General features: G+C 33.8%; 1 protein-coding gene across 6 annotated transcripts in view; it reads right to left on the minus strand.

Moving 5' to 3' along the window:
• Positions 1–18,144, minus strand: part of ADAM22 (ADAM metallopeptidase domain 22) — a 229,796-nt gene that overhangs the window by 57,837 nt on the left and 153,815 nt on the right. For all 6 annotated transcript variants that reach the window (XM_008573473.1, XM_008573476.1, XM_008573475.1 and 3 more), the window contains exons 8-14: positions 14,147–14,217; positions 11,435–11,509; positions 9,709–9,780; positions 8,645–8,811; positions 6,683–6,767; positions 5,587–5,677; positions 4,071–4,122 (exon numbers count right to left, since the gene is read on the minus strand). In XM_008573473.1, coding sequence (XP_008571695.1) covers positions 4,071–4,122; positions 5,587–5,677; positions 6,683–6,767; positions 8,645–8,811; positions 9,709–9,780; positions 11,435–11,509; positions 14,147–14,217 — 613 coding nt within the window. The remainder of the gene's footprint in view (positions 1–4,070; positions 4,123–5,586; positions 5,678–6,682; positions 6,768–8,644; positions 8,812–9,708; positions 9,781–11,434; positions 11,510–14,146; positions 14,218–18,144) is intronic.

Genomic DNA, 18,144 nt, shown 5'->3' on the forward strand with positions numbered 1-18,144 from the left:
TATTATTCTTAAAAATGAAAGAATAAATTCCACTTATGTGCAACATTTACATTTAACCCATAAGAGTTTTATTCAATCATTATATTTCTAAATTCTTCATTTGATGACTAATGGTGACTATGGGCTGTCCTCTACTTGCATATGCATTCAAAGGAAACACACACATACACAGTACCTGTAATTTAAATCAAGAATTAGAAAAAATTTATTTCATAATGAGTCTTTCCTAAATGTCATAATTGGGCTGGAACCAAGCTGCAGAGCATCCTACAAAATAACTGACCTATAATCTATAAATGTGTCAGGTCATGAAAGTCAAAGAAATACTGAGGAACGGTTCCAGACGGAAGGAGGCTAAAGTGCCATAAAAACTAAATGTAATGCTTGCTCCTGAACCTTTTACTATAAGTGACATTATTGAAACACAGGGCCAATCTTGAAAGAGGGCTTAGGAATTAGATCATTTTACTAGTTGTATATCATTTATGTAGGAGGATATATTTGTTTGTAGGAACTATACACTGTGTTTGGTGGTGAGGGGGCACCAAGTTAGTAATTTATGATTCAGGCAACAAAACAGTTCTTTGTTACTAATCTTGCAACTTCAAGTTTAACATTATTTTTTTTAAATGTATACCAAAGAAAGTAATAAAGCGTCAATAGAAAAAAAGAACTTGGTTAGAGAATAATTTGGCAATATAATGAAAAACACTCAAAATGATCACACACTTCTATCTAGTAATTCTACTTTTAGAAGTTTTTCTTGAGAAATAAATTAGCTATGTGCACAAAGATGTATGAACAGAGATATCTATAATAGCAAAAACATGAAAATAACATAAATGTTCAATAGTAACACAACTATTAATTAAACTGTGATATATTAATAAAATATAACACCATAAACTGTAGTTATTAACAATCATAGTGTTGAAGAATAGTGAGACTCAGAAAAATGCTGACTATATAGTGTTAAGTAAAAAGTGAATAAACAATTATATATCCAGCAGGAACCAAATTTCATAAAACAACATTACAAATGGAAAGAGAAAAAAATACTATATTAAAATACAGCAGTATTTTATTATCAAAATGATTATCACTAAAGAAAAGCAATAAAATTTTATTTTCTATATTTCTCAGAAATTGTCTTACTTTGAGCTTTTATAAAAAGGTAAAAAAACAATTAAGATAATAATGGATAGTTTTTATAAAGTGTAGTCCCACTAGCCTGCAAGGACTGTGTCCATTTATAGCTCAGTGCTTAATGCTTTGTGAATAAATTAATTGTATTTAAGATGATATTTACTCTAAACTTATTTTTTAAGTGTTTCATGCCAAACTCTCCAAATAAAGATGTCTTGGGTTTAAGCTATTGAACTGTTGAACTATTTTACTTTCTTCACTTCCTTTTCCTAACAAGACATAAACTATATTTGAAAAGTTTCTTTCTTAAAAAAATTGAAATATAATTGATTGTATATATCTGTGGGATACAGCGTTGAATATCAATACCTATGTGCATACGTGATGCTCAAATCAGGATAATTAGTATATTCAACATTACACAATGTAATAATTCTTTGTTTCTTACATATGAGGGTACTTCAAAAAGTTTGTGGAAAAATAGAATTAAAAGACAATACAAATCTTTCCATGAACTTTTTGAAGACCCCTTGTATTACTTACTTTTTTCTTTTCAGTGCCTACGCCCCAGCCAATGTTTTTATCACCTTTCCCTCTCATCCATCCTACAAATCTCAGCCAGTTATTGAATTTTAATAGGCATTTCTTCAATGCATTCTTTTCCTGGTTTTGGTGGCTGGCCGGTATGCGGAATGCATTCTTAAAATTTTAATTTTTATTTCTTTAAATAGGACTGATGATATTCATTTCAACCAGGCTTTCCAACAGTTAGTACAGAGGAACTTCAGAGTAGATATGAGAGGAAATGTACCCTTGGGAATATATGGCCATAATTAGTGCTATTAGGTGATATTTGGCATAGATCAAACTATAGCATCATATCAGATAATGTTCTATATAAAGGGCTTTTCTCTTGCTTGCATGTATTTAATGTAAGAAGAGTTCCAATGCAAAGAGTTATACATATCTAAAGTTAGCCATCTGATTTTTCTGTATATTATGCTTACTGCTATGCAAATTGACAAAAAATTTTAATAAATAATCAGAATAATCAGCTATAATATACTAAATAGTTTTTTTTTTTTTTTGCCTTGTTTTTGTCAGACTGTCAATAACTTTTAAAAGTCAAGAACCTCTAGCATGAATTTTGTAATTGCTGGAAAATTACAACTGTAAAACAAGGACTTCCATCATTTCTTCTTATTAAACAAGTCCAAAGATATTTTGGAAAATATTTTAAATACATGTTTGCAAATACATTCCCTCTAACATTTGTTTTCTTTGTTATGCATATCCTGAGAGTTAAAGATTCAAATGCAATCGTAAATATTTAAGACTTGAAAATCAAGTCTGTACATAGAATTATGGTGTTAGAGCTGAAATATAAACTAGTGTAAAATGTAATCCCTCAAAAATTTACAACTAATTGGTGAGAGAATGCATAAGTACATACAGAACTAAATTATAATGCAAGGGTTAAAATTATAATAAACCTCAGATGCCTAGAAATGTGGTTAGACAGAAAAAAAGGGGAAAGGAATTCCACATGAAGAGAATATATTAAGGAAATCAAAAGAGGTTGGAAATTCATATACAATTATGATGAGCAAATATTTAAGAAGCTGAAAATCCATGTAGGATTACGGTTAGCAAATCAAAAAAGCTGGAAACCCATGTACAATTATGGTAAGCAAACTGCTCGTGAATAGTAGGGGAAAATGGATTGCAAATGAGGATGAAGAAAGATTGTGCCCATCTAAATATTTGAACCTTCTTCTTTAGACAATGAAGACACATAAGCTCTGAGAAGAAGAATGGCATTTAATATACAAGAGCTATATATTAACAACATGGATAAATCTCACAAACAATGTTGATCAAAAAAAGCAAGTCACAGAAGAATACATGAGGTGTGATATTTTCCATATAAATTGAAAACAGGCAAAGCAATGCTAAGTTTTACTCCAACGCACAAACATATAAGAGTAAAAGTATAAAGAAGGACCTGTGAATGGTACAAACCAAATGCAAGATGCGGGTACCTTGGTTAAGGCTGCGGATCAAAAAGGGAGAAGAGCACCACTGTAGGCAGTGTTTTACTTTTTTTAAGCTGGGTGTTAGGTATACAAAGCGTTCACTGTTTTATTCCTTATACCTTTTCAATGATGATGGAAATGGGGCTTAGGAGGGAGAAATAGAGCTGGAAAACTGCCTGAGTATTTGGAATGTTATTGAAATAATAACAGCACAAAACAGTCAAAGTTTAAAGGACAAAGTAGTGATATGCTTGGAATAAAAGAGATGGTGGTTGTAATGTTTATTTAGAAAGAATGAAAGATAAGAATTGATGCTGGATAGTGTGTGAAGGGTAAGACTATAACAGTGAAAACCTTTCTCAGGAGAGCAGTTTGTACACTTCTCTTCCCAACCCCTTGCTCAGTGACGTCACGTTGTGCAGCCGTCATTGAAGTTAGCCATTCTAGGCATACTCACGCCATGGAAATCTGGGAAAGCTACAAATCCAGGCTGTTTTTGTTGTTTTTATTTTTTAGTCAGCTTACTAGCATACTACTATTTTATAACCCATTTAATTAGATTTGAAGGAGATAAAAGGAAAGGGAATTAGTAGGTAGGCCATCAAGAACAAAGCTATTCCTCATTTCTTACATTTCTAACCTAGATTCAAGGCTAAACATGCCTCTGAGATCTACTAACTTAATTCACATCAATTGTTTTCATAAATAACATGCTATTTTGTGAACATATTTTATATACTGAACCACTACGGATATTTACTTCTGATTTTCTGATAAATTCCTGTGGTAAGGTTACATACCCCAAGTTACTGAGTACAATACTCCTAAGGAGACAACAGCACGGCAGAGAAAGGAAGACTGAGTTATTTTCTAATCAAAGTGGCTTACCCAGTGTCTCCCATTATGCATCCAGACCATGTGTCCTCACATTTACATTCACCTAAGAGAAAATGAATACACACGCCTTGTTATTAAGTGAACACATCTGCATTAATTAAGATAGTTTCTATATTAAAAACATTATCTTCACCATATTCCTTAAATAACTTTTTAAAATACCTGCTTTCTAATTCTCCTTACACTTGAAGTTTTTTATGCAATGTATAGCAACAAAAATATACTTTGACTCTATCAAGATTATATAGTTTTTACTAAAAAAATCTTCTAATATTTTAACAAATGACCATATTTTAAAACCATTCACTTAAAATGGCTTAAATGAAAGACAAACAAATACCAATGAAACAGTGAAGAACTTTATGGTACTGCTACAGGATCCCAGTTTCTTAGGACTTTATGGGAATTATTACAATTTCTTGTCCACTTCTAAAAGCCTCTGCACCAAGGTTTCTGGTAGAAGGCAGTATGGTATATTGGTGAGGCAGAAAAGCTTTCATATGCCTGGCTTCAAAACCTGGCTTTGCCTCTCAATATATGTGTAACCTTGGAGACATTATTCTTTAAGATCTAGTTATTTCATCTGTAAAACGGGACTAATAATGGGTATCTTCTAGGATTATGTTGAGGATTAAATGAGTATTTAGATATAGGTAATACTGGCATATAATGGGTACTCTATAAATGATAATAGTTGTTTTATAAACAATCATATTTATATTTATTACTAAAACAATAAAATAATAATACATAGTATTTGACCATTCATGATGAAGTAACTTTACCTATCTGGGAAAGGATATTCTTTATAGATGCTAAACCTAGCATTTTTTTTTTTTTTTTGTCTTTTTGTCTTTTTCCGTGTCCGGCAACGGATCGCAACCCTCAGTGTTGCCCCCGTACCGGACCGGGGACCGGCAACGGGATCGCAACCCTCGGTGTTGCTCCCACGCCTCGCTCAGCCAGTGAGCGGGAACCAGTCTGTATGTGGGATCCGAACCCTCGGGCGGGAGCGCCGCCGCGCTTCCCAAGCGGCGCACTATCCAGTGCACCACCGGGCCAGCCCTAAACCTAGCATATTTTACAGGGTCCGTATTTAACTAAGCCCTTTTATCAGTTCTGATCCTGACAGGGAAGTTGTACCTCTGTGGCCATATTTAGAGATGTTTTAAATAAACCACAATGAAACCTATATGCCGAGGATTCTCTACTAGGTCATTTAAAATAACCAAATTTTGCTTATTTTGCCCCTTTTAGGTTAAATCCAGTTTGAATTTATTATTACATCGCTTTAAATGTTTATTATACATGGAGAAAATATCATCTGTAATGTAAATATTCCCTTGTATTACTTCTGAAAACAACATTTTGTGCCCTGGTTATTTATCTTAAACTATCACTCAAACTCTTTTGATCAAGCAACTGAATCACAGAATCTCATTCTCCAAAGTATTTCACAGATAGTCTATTTTAAATACAACTAAACTACACATGTACTAAAACTTACCACTTGCTAATTTTCTTTTGTCTGAGATAATACCAATATTATGGGCTAATGACTGGGCAAGTGTAACTGCCATTAAATCAGTTTTCCCAAACTGAAAAACAAAAGCAAAAATAAAATATATGTAAATGCAAATTGTTTTGCATTTAAGATGGAAGAGACAAAAATGTCACATTAAAATTGAACATAAGTAATTTCTAAGCATTTTCTTTAGCAGAGGCTAAACACATTGTAGCTAGGGCTGAACATGCATTTGGATAGAAGTAGTAAGAAATAAATCCATGTTTGATTAAGTCTTTTGAGGAAGACTATAACCAGGGAATCATCAACTTTTGGGTTCGGAAACCTAAGTCTAATTCTGAGTCCAAATTTCACCAGTGACATTCCTGAAAAACAATACTTGCATATGATTAAACATGTCTTTTGGATAATACAACATAAAAATGAATGTGTACAATTACTTAGAACTTGTTCATCTTTATGTGTCACTTGTACTCCTGAAATACCCCCGAATGGAACAGAATGTGGCTCCAGAAAACAATAGAATGAGTAACAGGAAGTAATGATGATATCCAACAGAAACTTAAGAAGAACTGAGGATATATTTTTTTAAATATGTAGTGTCACAAAAGTATTTTTCTTTTAGATCACTTCCATCAGGTTTAGTGCCTTATGGGTAAAAGACCCCCTTTGGAAAACCTACTCTATTTTTTTTCTCCCAAAATTTGTCAAATACTGAGGAAAGAAGAAAATATCTAACTGGGTTACGAAGTGGCAGCATAATCTTTCAGGGAATTACTCAATTCTTTGGAAAATCATTCAAAGCAATACATAGGGCCTTATTTTCAATGAAGATAAAGAGTCTCTCTAAATAGCTTAATTTGGACATTATTCTAAGTAGAACACAAACAATATTACTAGATACTATCTTCCATTATTTCCCTATTCTGTCTTCTGGTCATTTACAGTAGCTATATTAATTTTTAATAAGACAACCTAACAAAGAAGCACGTGGAATACTGACACATTATCTCTTAAATATTAGGAAAACATTTCCAGCCATCATACCACTTTGTATTGTACAGATGTTCACACCTACTTCATTCACGCCTCCTCCTTTCAGCAACGAGCAAATCCCACCAATATAAGCTGCCCCGCTCCGGCTACTCTCAAATTGACTTCCCCTTTTAGAAAAGGAAATGAAAAATGCTTACTGCTCACAGTTCAAATATCATAGCTCCTCTCATTATTACTTTGCCACATTTATGTTCTCAATGTACATAAAATTTCTATAGTATATGTCACTGAGGTAAGGGAGAGATGTGAAAATTATCTGCACACATAAGCAAAGAAAAAGGTTTCTGAGGGATGTTTCCCAACATGATCAATAAATATCTTAAATTGAAGTATACCCATTAAAAAAGAATCACTGATATGATGTATTCTGAGAAGGATAAAAAATTACCTCAGTGGTATTTCTGCCAAAAACACAGAACTTGAATTTCATAATGAGAAAACATCAAACATTCCCACATTGAGGAACTGTCTATAAAATAACTGGCCTATACTCTTCAAAAGCATTAAACTAAATGGATTTTTTTTTTAAAGCTGGTATATATACACAATAGAATACTACTTAATTATAAAAAGAAATGATATCCTATCATTTGTAGTAACATGGATGGAACTGGAAACCATCATGTTAACTGAAGTAAGTCAGACACAGAAAGACGAATACTGCATGATCTCACTCATATATAGAATCTAAAAAAAAAAAAAAAAAAAAATTGGTTCTCATGGAAGTAGAGAGTAGAATAATGGTTACCAGAGGCTGGGAGGGCAGGACTGTAGGGGGGAGGCGAAGTGGTGGATTAATGGGCACAAAACTATGCTATCTACCCTAAGTGAATCATCGTGCAGTATGTGCATGTATTGGAACACACTGTACCCCACAAATATGTACAAGTAAATGTTAAAATAAAAAATTTAAAAATTAAACAAAACTGCTAAGTTCAAAACAGATAAAGAAAGGCTGAGAAAATCTTTCAGATTAAAGGAGACAAAAGAGACATAGCGATTAAATGCAATGTGCGATCCTGGATTGAATCCTGGATGGGGGAAAAAATTAGCTATGAAAGTCATTATTGAGACGACTGGTAGAATTTGAATATAGACTATGGATTACATAAAAGTATTTTGTCAATGTTAAATTTTCTGGTTTTAATAATTTACTGTGGTTATATAAAAGAGTGTCTTTAGTTTTACAGAATACACACCAAAGTACCTAGCAGTAAATGTCCACTAAGTGTTTCCAACATACTCTCAGAAGGTTCAGGGAAAAAAAATTGATAGCTAAATGGATGGATGGAAGGCAGGGAAGAAAGAGAAAAGGAAGGAAGGAAATTATAAAACGAATGGGGAAAAATGTAAATTGATGAATCTGGATAAAGGGCATAGCAGTATTCTTGCAACTTTTCTCTGAATTTGAAATTATATAAAAATTAAAAGGTACTCAAAAAATGCATCTTTTACTCCCATTTATAACCTTCATCAACAGCTCTGACTTTAGATAATAGACTTTTTAAATGCTACTATATATAATTTGCTATTACATCAAATATGTATGTTACCAAAAAAAGAGAAAGAGAGAACATAAGAATGAGGAAAAAAAAGAAACTCCAAGAATACTAAACTCTCACCTTAGAAGCAAAAACAGAGAGAACATTAATACTTAAAAGACAGCAACTTTAAAGAATACAATTTATCTATTGTTATGAATACTTTATATATTAGCAGTACTTTTATTTGGTAAATGCTCTGATTAAATCTCCTGAAAAATTAAATGTAATAGACATGCAATAATAAAATAACTCAAAATTAAATTTCTTAACTTTTCATGACAATTTTACACAATCTATACTTTAAAATTTCTTCCGAATGTATCTGCCATGTCAAATCCTAATTGTATTATGCAGTAGACAGGTTATATCTTAGTCACATGTAATAGAGCATTCAATAATGGAACCAAAAATGGTAATAAATTGTTGCAGAAGTTACGTACGAAAAAAGGTGAACTGCATCACTTTTTTCTTTGATAAAATCCCTCCGGTATTTCATAAACTCACGTAGGGTGATCAGTGGATTTTCAGATATGGCAAACTTGTTGTCAGTCGCCCAGGTTTCCATGGCAACCAATACTATCCTTGTCTTAAGTTGGTCTTTATATATCTGGTATATTAACAAAATGAACACACCAGCTGTACATATGGTAAAATCAATTAGTTTATGAACACTACAAAGCTGAACACAACAGCTGTACATGTGGTAAAATTGAATAGTTTACAAATAGGACTACAAAGCTCCTTTCATGGAAACTCCTTGAGTATTAGTTAAAAAGGTAAAAAACATTACTGTTTTTAAGGGAGATAATGATTTTTCTAATTTACATGCATTTCCCCTGAGCAACACAGAATCAAATTTTTTACTGAGTAATACCCAAAGAACAGAGAGCTTTTTAGAAACAAAAGATCCGTTTTTGACAAATACTTATACCCTATTCAAGGCTCCCCTGATTCCATTTTATGGCACCCTGGACAAAGAATTCATGCATTCTTGAGTTCCCCTAGCAAAAAAAATGGAACAATGAAGACTCTCCAAGGAAATAATTTCTATACAGCCTGACTGGCTATGGTTAAGCTTGTGGAGAAAGTACTGGCACTGCCTTGTGGAGGGAAGATTTGGAAAGTAGGAACAGTGGAATTATTTAGTTGCACCAACGCCACAGCATCAGGCACTCTTTTGAAAAAGCCACAACTGAGGGACTGTTTCTCCATCCACAGAAGTACACTATGAATATTTTTGTTAGGGGCTATGACTCAACCTTTGTCTTTTACAGAAAAACACAGGAAGGAATTTCAGGCATATCTGTAGGTAACTGACCACTTCCTCTTCCCAGCCAGAGATCAAAGTCAATAAAGTTCATTGCAAGGTCACTGGGGACTTACAGGACACCTTGACTAAAGTGCAACTTGGAGTAGTGAAAACATGAGAACTATATTATCCATTCTACTAGCAAACAGGAGATAAAACTGCTCTAGGGCAGTACTGAATCAGGTTGATACTTACTAAATCTGCCATGTTCACCACAGATTTCGCATATGTATTGGTATGTACAATGGAAAGCCGATGTTTTTTAAACTAAAAGCAAAAGAAAACAAGTGAATGGCTTTCAAAATTATCAGGAAATAATCATCTCGTCAGAGAAAACATTGTGTAATTAAAAGATCCCTGTGACTTTCTATGAAAAATGTCAGATTTGAGACCTAGTTTTTATCTGCTGTGTAGCCAGAGGCAAGGCTCTTAAAAGCTTGAGTGCTCAGTTTACCCATCTGTGAGATGAAGTAAAAAATGTCCCCTCTGTCCATTTCACAGATTTATTTTTATCAGGATTGTTATTAAAAATGGTAAAACATATGAAAGTTGTCTATGAATTACAAGACATACAAATCTAAGTGGGGTTTAGCCAGAAGAAGTGAAAGTGCACAGTGCTAAAAGTATAAAAATTTACAAGTTCTACAAGATTTATTCAGTAAGAAGAAAGCCCTAAGATAAACACCAGAAAGAGGTAACTTATAGGCTAGATGTGGATCACATATATCTTTTGTTTGATCTCTGTGTTGTTTTAAAAATCAGGAAGTATCATGTAAAACCTGATGATCTCTGGCCACACGTACAATTAGCATCCCCACACGGTAATAACTGGCAAGCACTGAGAGGTAGCTGCTCCCTTTAGACATGCCATGTGCCGGCCCTTTAGCCACAGGCCTCACCTCTCCCTATTGTATTATACCTGCTTCACTTCACTTTGTAGTAATATCTGTCTAGAGATGTCTATAGACATCTGAATTTGTCAAATGTTCAAAATATATGTTCTTACATCTTATTCTTATTTTATAAAAACCCCAGGAAATAATAACATTCACTGGATTCAAACAGGTAGAAAGCTAAAACTTAGATCAAGCCTGAACAAGGAAATAGCACTCAATCCTGATTGTATTATTATTATTATGAGCAACAATAATAATTGAGATCTATATTATTCACTCATATATAAGCAAATTACACATTTTCCCTCAAATAAATCATTAAAGTAAATTAAAATGTATTTGTGCCTGAAATTAAGAAAAATTCAGCAATGTGCACCTCTGAACATTTTTAGTTTAAAACTCTGGTTACATGGAACAATTAGCATTATAACTCCCTGCCGTGCTATTAATGTAACCATACAGACTACAACATGCCCATGAACTGAATATACATACTAAGAGTTGGAACAATTGGCTCCAACAAGGAGGAAGTTTTGCCAAGTTCTTATCTTAAGAATCTTCACTGCTCAGCTATGTAAACATTTCCATATGGTTTTTTGAATGGCAGGACAAAAACAGAAAAATTGCTTTCCTTTTATCAGGATAAAGCTATACACTGCAAACTAAAGTGTCACATAATTGATGCCTCACTTATTTTTTCAATATAAAATAGAAATTTCCACTTTCTTAAACCTTGTCATTTTAGTAAGAGGAGATTCAAATATTAGTACCTACATTAATTAAATAAAATCAAAGAGTTGACATTATGAGTCTCAGAAATATTTCTGGACCCTCACAAATTATTTCTAGTTCTTTCCTATTTGCACGTTGTTCCTGGTTAACAAATACATTTGGTTACACAAATAACCTTCTTCAGGTTACAACTTCATGGGCTTCTTATTTCTTCTAATCTTATTTTTACACCTACCAGTTTTACCCTAGGCACAGATTTAGTTTAAAAAAAAAAAAAAAAAAGCAAATCCTACCATGAGATGATCATTCACAATCATTAGTTCAATGTATTTAGTTTCCTCTTCTACATTACGAGGATGTCGGCGAAGCTGCAATTTAGGAAACAGAGTAGAACATAAATAAGCCCTGTAAACATGGCTGTTTAAAACTTAGAAATATTGAAGAAATGAACAAAACGAAATTTCTCCTTTTTATTTCTTTAGCATTTATTTTTTTAATTTTCATCAATTTACTGAGTTTTTGAGTAGGTAATAAATACACTTACATAGTTCAAAAAATTAAAGTATAAAAAGACATAGGATAAAAGTCTTCCTCTCACCTCTGTCCCCCATCTACCCAGTTCCTATTCCTTCCCCCACAATAGGTACAGTGAGTTACTGATTTCTCCAGGAATATTTCCACATATAAAATTAAATATGAATATATGTTATTTTACACTTCCATTTATTTTGCTCTCTTCTGCATCAGACTATTTTCATTTAACAGTATATTCTGGAAACAGTAACACATGAACAGCATTCTATCTGGTTTAATTTAAGATCCGAGGACCTCTGAGAGGGTACAGAGAGGGGGGTGATCAGCACTTTTATTCTATAATCTCCAAACTGGGATTGATACATGCCCTTTCCTCTGGTATGGTTCAGGGGATCCCCCAAATGATACAGAGGCTCTGTTAGTAGAACTTTGAGAACTCCCAGGCAATCTTGGGTTATCTATTTCTGATATACAGCTAGATCTCTCTGCTCAACAACAAATTCCCTCTACCTTCAAACCATGACCAATAAATGTTGCAGGCAAGAGCCACTAAGGCAGCCATCCCCTTCATTCTCTGCAGTTGGTCTGGAACACAGTCTTTAACAAGATTTCCAAAATTAACTTTTTCATTTATGCCACGGTTCAATACACTTTTTTTTTTTTTTCTGTAAATCTTTTTGTTCACTTGTCCAAGGACCATTTTGTGATGAGGGTATATAATCAAACCTAAATCGATACATGTATGTTTGTTTTGAGAGCTGATTAAAAATGCTGCCTCATGGATTTTGTCTCATTGCTATTTGCATTCCTGAGCTTAAAAATTATTTTTTTTAGTCTCTTATAACACCAAGTTGATAGAGAATAATTAACCATAATACTGAGGTTGGAAACCAAAGAGTAACACTAAACTTCATCCAAGGACAAGAGTCTTCTTTTTAAAAAAAAATAGATGTTTTTAGGGTGATAGAACCTGCTTTGCTAATTGGGGGAGAGACTTAGTGGTTAAAAGTAGAGTTTCCAACAAGTCCCAACATTTTCTGATTGTCAAAGAGTTGCCATATTGGCCACACAGTTTTATAGTACCCCACTTCCCAGATCTCCCAGAAAGAGAAATCAAGAGTTTGTCTGCTTAGCAAATGACTGGATATTAGGAAGAACTTCAAGGCACATGTCAAAAGACTATTAGCCTAATCACTCAGTTCATAATTCATGAAAATAAATACTGTTTCAAATTAATCCTGATGGTAATTATTTTTATCAAGCTGGGCTTCAAGATATTTATGTCTCAGTATCTATTCGCATATACTCCTATATATAAATATTCACAACATATATAAAACTCATGATAACAATTCATGGAACACATGGGCTTCTGAGATGCAAGATACAGAGCATATGTGGTTATAAGCACCTCCTTGAGACCAGACTTCCTAGGTCAGAATCCCAGTCCCTGAGCAACCCTATGTGATCGTGGGCAAGTTTTTTTTTGCTTCATGTCCTTATCGGTAAAATGAGGATAATAAGAGTACCTTCCTCATAAGACTATCATGAGGATTAAATATGTTAATACAGTTAAAAGTCTTACAGTAGGGCCAGTCACATGATAAGTATTCAATAAAATTTAGCAATTATTATTCACATTAGAAGTCTGTCTGTAAACATATTTTATTTCAAGGTAATAAAAGATACCTGATTCTTTCGATTACTTGGTCTTATTAAAGATGTATTTTTATGCCCTTCTCCCTACCCTCCCCACCCCCGCACCCACACATAATCTCACACAAACCACCACCACAAGTGATATCTTCATTCTGATGGCCACAGCTTTTACTTTGTCGAAACAATTTACCAGCTGTATGATTCTGAGCAAGTCATTTTCACATGACAGAGCCATCGTTTTTCTTCCCATGAAAGGGGAATAATAGCACCTATTTCGTGTAGTTTAAAGCACTGCATAAACAGTTATTAATTATTATTACTCAGTCCAAGATCCTGTTGAACAATCATAAGGCTTATGTCCTAATTTTATATCTTGGAATCCAAAATAGCTCAGGTGAGATGAAAGCATTTTGTGGCTTCAAAACCTGATGGATTCACTCTTAAGGGGTTATCTTCAAAGGGATAGATAAAAAGATGTGTACCATGTAAGCAGACTCCATGACGTGGTACATTCCTGGGCAAGGAAAAAGGCATATGGTAGAAAGAATCCGAGATGTCACAAGTGGGGGCCTCATAATCTGTCTATATGTTGAAGAGCCATATTATCACTACTGTCTTGAATCCCTTTCAAATCTATAAAATAATATAGCCCCATTTCCACTGCTCCTACAAATCTATCACCTTTACTATTTACCACACCCTAACAAATGCCTGAACTAGTACTTACTCTCTGACACAGACTTAATGAAGTCAAATGAAAAGCAATTGTCAAGTGTTTTAAAATATCATGACATACACCTGTGAACCCATACCTGCCGTTTAATCCTTGTTAGTCCTGGTTTCAAGATAAATTTTGGTGGAGTGATGTTTAATTGTTGGAATTCTAAAAGAAAATAAAAATAAGTTAAATTTAACTTAGTGCATTTTGCAGATTTCTTTAATACAGGGTGATTGAAGTTTTACTAGCCCTTCCTTCTTAAGAATTTTATAATATATAATGTACTTAATAATAATACAAAACACTAATCTAAGTAATTGTGTTAATATTAATACCAAATGAACATAAAATGGATTAATACAATTCATAAAATCTCAAACATAATTTCTGTTCTAACTTATCTCAATTTTTTTTCATATTTCTCCCATAAATACCATCACATTCTTTATCACGAATCTTCTAAATAGCTAACTTGACTTTCACTTCCATTATTGACTGTCTAGAGGCAGGAAAATAAAGAAGAGGAGCAATGAGAAGCAAGTAGAATAAATATTCACACATTCACAAGTTCATGATTTATTAAGAAATTATTGTAGGGTACCAAAGTTTTGAGTTATTTTTTTCCAATTTGATATTCTTTGTCCATAACCAAATTTACCTCGGGTTTTGTCTGCTCTTGGAAGAAGATGTGGAAATCTGAACCCCTCTTGACTTGCAAGTCAGAATTATACATCAATGCTTATGCATATAGGTTCATCACTGTATAGAAAGTCAGGTTATTTATAACAGAGAATTTTTCTACGGAGTGAAAGAAAAACTGCAATTTTCTGTGGTACAGATTTCCTAAAACTTTGATGCTTGATTGAACAACATGAAGTAGCCTGATGTGGGTATTCTTATGAGAGTAATGCTATATAACACTAGGAGTGAACCATTGTCATTATTCTTGGTTATTGTTTATATAAACTGAAAAGTTCTATGAAATCGCACCACTTTCCTAAAATGTTATAAAATGTGTTTGCTTTTCACATGAGTGAGTTATTATATTCATAAGAAAAATCACTCTATATTATCAACCCATGTAATTTCAAAAGAATTATGAGAGATCTTTTTACCTAAAGCTGTTGCCAAGACTCTAAGTAACTTTATCAAGCTTTCTTTTTCATTACTTTAAGGACTGATAGACAGTAACTGATTAAATTAATTTCTAATTTATTTTTACATTTATAAGAAATTATGTAACGACACTTTCAAAAGACAGAGATAATTGTGGTCAGAGAAATCTATAACAAAGAAGCTGATTAATGGAATCAGTCTAAGAAGGATAATATCTTGGCTACTTATAATTTCGTTTTCAAATATGCACTTATGCTGCTTTTGAGGATGTTATGGCCTGGGTATATGAGAGATTTGGTGAGGAAGGGAATAACTTCTCTTTCACAATTAACTGATAAGAAAAATAGAAAAAAAAAAAAAAAGACGGCAGAATTAAACCAAATCATATCAATAATTACACTAAGTGCAAATAAACTAAATGTTACAGCTAAAATGCAAGGATTGCCAGACTGGATTTCCAAAAACACAAGACCTAACTGTGTGGTATTTACAAAAGGGGCACTTTAAATGTCAAGTATGGAAAAAGATATATATTACAAACATTAATCACAAGAAAGCTGTGCTGGAATATTAATATCAGACAATGTAACTTCAGGGCAATACATAGTGTCAGGGAAAGAGAAATATTTCATAATTATAAAAGAATATATTCATCAAAAAGATACAACACTCCTAAATGTTTATGCACCTAATAACAAGAGTTTCAAAATACATAAAGCAACAACTGACAGAAATGAAAGGAAAAACAGACAAATCCAGAGTTACAGCTGGAAATTTCAACATTCCTCCCTCAGTAATTGACAAAAAAAAGTAAATAAACTCCTAAGGATATAGAAGACTTAACATTATAGCATTTTTATTTTTATTTATTTTATATTTTATTGATTGTACGTATATATTCACAGGGTACAGAGCTGACCATCAGCACCTGTGCCCAAAATGTGATGATCAGATCCATACTATCACCATGCCCACCACCTCAAATTTCAATTGCTCCCCGTGTTCCCCACCCAACTTCTTCCCAACCCTCCTCCCCTCCCCCACAACCCTAGGACTGTTCTCTCCCTCTGCAAGCCCAACACACCACTGTGGTCTTTCTTTACTTCCTTTTATGGCATTTTTAAGCACTTCACCCAATAACTGCAGAATATACATCCTTTTCAAAAATACATTAAACATTCACCAAGACAGACAATATGCTAGGCCCAATAACTTTAGAGGAAATGAAATAATAGAGCATTTTCTCCTACTGAAATTCAATTAATTTAAAATTTTATAACAAAAAGATGTATAAAAAAAATAACCAAATATTTGGATATTAAGCTGTACATTTCTAAATAATGCATGGGATAAAGAAGAAATCACATGGGAATTTAAAAAACGTTTTGACATAGGGCCGGCCCATGGCTCACTCGGGAGAGTGTGGTGCTGATAACACCAAGGCCACGGGTTCAGATCCCATATAGGGATGGCCGGTTAGCTCACTGGTTCAGCCTGGTGCTGACAACACCAAGTCAAGGGTTAAGATCCCCTTACCAGTCATCTTTTAAAAAAAAAAATGTTTTGACATAAAGATAATGAAAATACAAGTCAAAATATGAGGGATGAAGGTCAGGCACTTAGTGCTTAAAGGGATAGGCATAGCTTTAAATGGTTATCTTACAAAAGGTTATTTTAGAAAAAAGGTTCAAAATCAGTGATCTAAACTTCCACCTTAAAAAGCCAGAAAAGTAAAATCAAATTAAACCCAAATCAAGTACAAAAAAGTGAGAGAAAAAATTGTTTCTGATAAATTAATAAAACTGATCAAAACCTAGGCTTGATCAATGAAGAAAAAAAACCCACTACAGATCCTACAGGTACTAAAAGGATAATAAGAGGATATTATAAGCAGCTTTATACCAATAAATTCAATAATTTAGAGGAGGGGGCCGGCCCGGTGGCGCACTGCTACAGTGCACCACTTGGGAGTGCGGCGGCGCTCCCGCCGAGGGTTCGGATCCCACATACAGACCGGCCGCTCACTGGCTGAGCAAGGTGTGGGTGCAACACCGAGGGGTGTGATCCCGTTGCCGGTCCCGGTCCGGTACGGGCACAACACTGAGGGTTGCGATCCGCTGCCGGTCACGAAAAAAGACAAAAAGGAGGGAAAAAAAAAAATTTAGAGGAAATTCCTTGAATGGACACAGTACATATAGAAAATCTAATAATCCCATTCTATTAAATAAATTGAATTCTTAATTAAAACTCCCCAAGAAAACTCTAAACCCAGACTTCACTGATAATTCTATCAGATATTTAAGGAAGAAATAATACCACTCTCACACAAACTCAGAAAATAAAAGAGGAGAGAACCCTTCCCAACATATTCTGTAAGACCAGCAAAACCCTGATACTAAAGCCAGAAAAGAAAACTACAGGCCAATATCCCTCCTGAACCTATACATAAAAAATCTTAATAAAATACAAGCAAATCAAATCCAGCTATATATGAAAAGATAATTTACCATAACCAGGTGGGGTTCACCTAGGAATGCGAATTAGTTTAACATTCCAAAAAGTCAACCCATTCAATTTGTCACATTCATAGATTAAAGGAGAAAATTATATGATCATCTCATTAGAGGCAGAAAAAGCATTTGAGAAAATTCAATGCCTATTTTTTTTCTAAATTAATAAAATCCATGCATTTAATCAGTCTCAGGAATTCCATTAAGTCACAAATCTTACACATTGAATCTTTTACAAGCTTTCAATACTTTAAAGGAACCAGAAAATAATAATAAAAGCAAAATGGGTTACTCTCAACACCTATTCCTGATTTTTTTTTTAAAAAGCAACTTAGTGGGCCGGCCCGGTGGCGCACTGGATAGTGCGCCGCGCTTGGGAAGCGCGGCAGCGCTCCCGTCCGAGGGTTCGGATCCCACGTACAGACCGGCTCCCGCTCACTGGCTGAGCGAGGCGCGGGAGCAACGC

This window comes from Galeopterus variegatus, unplaced genomic scaffold (genome assembly GCF_000696425.1).
Source record: "Galeopterus variegatus unplaced genomic scaffold, G_variegatus-3.0.2 Scaffold925, whole genome shotgun sequence".
Classification (NCBI taxonomy): domain Eukaryota; kingdom Metazoa; phylum Chordata; class Mammalia; order Dermoptera; family Cynocephalidae; genus Galeopterus; species Galeopterus variegatus.